This window comes from Elaeis guineensis, chromosome 6, assembly GCF_000442705.2.
Source record: "Elaeis guineensis isolate ETL-2024a chromosome 6, EG11, whole genome shotgun sequence".
Taxonomy (NCBI): domain Eukaryota; kingdom Viridiplantae; phylum Streptophyta; class Magnoliopsida; order Arecales; family Arecaceae; genus Elaeis; species Elaeis guineensis.
This window is the reverse complement of record NC_025998.2, coordinates 104,016,601-104,020,664: the sequence shown is the minus strand read 5'-3', so window position 1 is coordinate 104,020,664 and position 4,064 is coordinate 104,016,601. Positions and strand designations below refer to the sequence as shown.

At 37.0% G+C, this 4,064-nt stretch overlaps 1 protein-coding gene across 2 annotated transcripts in view; it reads left to right on the top strand.

Annotated features, from left to right (window-relative positions):
- Positions 1-1,256: 1,256 nt before the first annotated feature.
- Positions 1,257-4,064, top strand: part of LOC105032296 (protein YABBY 2) — a 10,936-nt gene continuing 8,128 nt past the window's right edge. Inside the window, exon 1 of one of the 2 annotated variants that reach the window (XM_073259595.1) lies at positions 1,257-1,638. In XM_073259595.1, the coding sequence (XP_073115696.1) occupies positions 1,477-1,638 (162 nt within the window). In that variant the 5' untranslated portion in view covers positions 1,257-1,476. The remainder of the gene's footprint in view (positions 1,639-4,064) is intronic. The other variant, XM_073259596.1, reaches the window with a different exon arrangement.

The following is a 4,064-nucleotide window of genomic DNA, read 5'->3' as shown; positions in this document are numbered from 1 at the left end:
ACCATAGCTCCCTTGATTCCAGTTACACCTAACTAATCTCAGCTTCCACGTTGCTTTCTTCTTTTTTTTTTTTTCTTTTTACTTCTCTCTTTTGAATGGTGATAATAAAACTCAGCCTAGATAACTAGTAAGTTCATTGTCGATACGATTTGATTGGTCGAATTAACTCTCTGAACACGAATCCTGGCCTCGCAATGTAACCATAAAAGACACAAATGAAATTGGGTTGCGAAAATTAGGTACCCAAGTACTATAAGTTTAATTAAGATTGTGAACCACTCGTATGTTTTGTTCAAGCACGTCACAATCAGTAATAGATGATTTCAATTCATGAGCTAGTGAAAATTGACCCTTTGATTCTGGCGTGGGCCTTCTGATTTGTCCACCCAGTGGGGAGATCATAAACAACTAATATATTTTGGCCAATCGTCTACCTTGAATACCTTGGTGATGACCTAATGCTAATTAAGACCCCAAAGTGTGTCCGTGTATACAGTTAAGGTGTACCTATGACTTGTCATATCACTATAGCAAACAGCAAAGATGAAAAGCAATTTTAAACATGGATTCCTACTGTTTAGAAAAATAAAAAAGAAAAGTATTTTTTTTTTTTTTTACAAAATTTTTTTTTTCCCTTACCACAACCATGGTTGGCGACCATTGTTATCTAGGGCTGTAAATGAGCCGAGACATGCTGAGCTTTATGGTGCTTCTGGTCTTGCTTGTTATGTGAAACTGCTCGGTCAAATTCCTATTAAAAGAACTTGTATGAGCCTCTTACCCCGCTGAACCCGGGCTTCTAACTAGAGTTGTTCAGGCTTGTTTGTTTTTGGCTTTAGGTTTGAAGAACACTTAAAGTTTTGCTTGTCTGCTGAATGAACAGCCTCAATGGAGGCCAATATCAAGTCAAGGCCGAGATTTTCGTTAAGGCTTGCGTCACTCGACTTAATGTTTCTAACTAGAACGAACAGATTGAAAATATGTGCACAAATTATAAAGCATGTATGAATGTAGTTCTGGTGTTTAGTAAATAAATAAAAAAGATCCATATAGACGGGATCTGTCAATTACCCTTTCGTGTATTACTAGCTAAAATACTGCCTGCTGTTGTTGCCTACCGAGGAGGGTATTTTGGTAAGTTCATCTTAAGGAGGTCGCCGGAGTTTTGGCATCTTTCTCTCCACATTTATATCTTCTCCCCAACCCCACATGTTGTTGAGAAAGGGAGGGTGATAGACTGCTACCCACTCATTCATTCAATCATAAACCTTCCACCTTCTCTCCCCACCCCCTCCCACAAAACCACCACTCCCCAAACTGTTGCCCCCACGCTAGTTTTTTCACCGCGCACCGTCCCTTTTGCATCCCTCCCAACAAAATCCCCTTAAAACCAAAACAAAAAAAAAAAACAGACGAGAAAAAAAAAAAAAAAGAAAAAGTGAGAGGGAAAAAAGAAGCTTTTATTTCATATTATATATGAAGTCATCATCCCAACTCAAATCCGCTATTGCTTCCTCTTCTTCCTTGGCACATGTACACGGAACCCTATTCGGCACTAGAGATCGGAAAATGTCAGCGCAAATCACCACCGAGCATGTTTGCTACGTCCACTGCAACTTCTGCAATACCATCCTCGCGGTATCAATCATACCACTTTCATCTCTCTCTCTCTCTCTCTCTCTCTCTCTCTCTCTCTCTCTCAAATACTTGACTTTATCAAAGTCTGGATCAATCAAGAGTCATTAGCACTTGCACATCATTCTGAATTTTTTTTTTTTTTTTTTTTTTTGTTTTGATTAAAGATCATTCTGAATTTTCAGGTGAACTTTAAATTTTTCACTTTCAGTGCGTAGCCTTTTGTTAGGTTTTCTTGGTGTTTGTGATACCTTATATCTTGAAAATTGGAATTACAGTACCTAGGTCCTAGAAACTAGCTTAATTGTCCATTACTTCGTAATATTTAACAGTTTCCTAGATCTAATTTAGGCAATTGTGCTCTCAACTCAAAGCGCTTTGGAAAAAAATTAGCAATCAAATAATTTGGTTAGACTTTTGGCCTTGGGGAATCAGTCATATGGAGATTGCGGCAGGCCTTGGTCATTTTGGGATGCAGTTACCTGTAGATGGTAGAGGAGGTGATTTTCTTAGTCAAATAGCAAGCATGGACGAAGTGATCTAACTATCTTACATCAGGTGTTCCATCCAGGCTATGACAGATTTTCTCGAAAAGGTCTCATGTGATATCAAATTAATTTGGTGCATGAATATATCCCATGCTTTAGCAGATGATATGCTTGTTTGTAGGCAACAACGTACTATCATTTTCGGAATCCAACCCTTGGAAAGGTAGGTATTATCTTCACAGAGAATATTTTGTAGATGTTAGATTAACACATGGGTGAAGATCAAATTCACAGCATGGATGGTGATCTTGGCACTTGCCTATGGGGTTTCTTCTTTAACATGTCATCTTTTTAATTTAACAAACTTTCTAGGAATGATGTTTTGAAGTTTTATTTGTTGTTAAAGAGAATCGTACGCAAGCATCTGAGGAAAAATGCTAAGATATTTATACAAGGGAACTGTTAAAATCTTAGCTAGGAAAGTTGCTATACGTTTGAAAGATTACATCCTTCGGTCCTAATAATTTTGATTATAGAAAAGAATACCGCTTTCCCATTTGTTCATACATCTGATAGAAACCCCCTATGGTCAAGTAACAATTTTTTTTGTTTTTAATATCAAAATATGTATCATAAGATTGTTGCGGAAAAGTTTTGTTTTTAATACCACAATTGTTGCCTTTCTGAGTTTAATAAGTTTCAGTCCAACATCTCTTCTAACTAATCATTTGATGTTCAAGTCTTCAAGACAGCGTTTTTAGATCTGAAGAATTGAGAGAAGTTTCTATCTTTGAGTTATCGAGTTGAAGACTGGAGGAAATTAACAGGATGACAATTTGATTGTGGAGGCCCTCTTTCTATCATGGGTTTTGTTTAAGTGAAAAATCATTCCCAGTTTTGGAACTCTATCAAATAAACAATAGATTTTATCACATAGTTCCCTTTATATTAATCAAATAAACAAAATAATAGATTTCATAACATAGTTTCCTTTACATTTAACCGCAGATTCCTCTTTAGAGATCCTTCTGTTTCCCCTCCTTTATCATTCTTTCGAGAGTTTGACAAATACTTCTCAAAATCCCTCGCTTAATACAAGTGTCGAAGTTGTGCACCCTTTCCCTTCGTTTTAGAGCTTTCAGTTTAATCTTCAAAACCAGTGAGCTTTACATTTTGGATCTCTCTCTCATCACACCTTCTTGAGAGGTGCGGAAGTGGGTCTGCAGTCATGTCGTTTTCCTCTCTCGTTCTTGATGTTGTTATAGCTTTTTACATGCCTTTATTAACTTTGGAGCAGTCAGAAGAGAGATTGGTCAAGAGGATGCAGACAGGAGAGGGATGATGGCTTGAGGCTTTTAGCACAAAAAGATGCTGCTATTCAAAGAAACAGCCTTTTAAATCCCCTCTCCTTTTTTAGTTAGAGCCTCTCACTCACGAAAGGAGATCGTATAAGCTAATGAGTAGGGGGTGTACACGCTTGTTTCATTTCCAGAGAAAGAGTCTATAGGTCCTCGATCTCTTGCACTCACAAAAGAAAACACCCGAAAAGGAATTTCAATTCAATTATAATTGTTAAGGGTGGTAGTTTAGAAAGTCGAGCTGCCGCCCTTGTATAAACAGGAGAAAAAAAAAAACATATTGTTATTAACTACTATTCCTTCTTAACTTGTTTCTTTCTTTCTTATCCACGTTTCATTTTTTTTTTTTTTTTTTTCTCACAAAAGTTTTGGAAACCCAACTTGGGTTCAATCTCTTTCATATCATCTTTCTTTTTCTTTCTTCCGGCTTGTCTTTCCCTCAGAGAAAGATCATGTTTATTTATTTCTCTCCAAACTCTTTAAATCGCTTGTCCATTTCCACTTTTTATTCTACACAAATGCTATCCCCTCCGCAACTACCTCAGCTCTTTCTAGCCTTTATTTTTCATATACCTGTTGACCT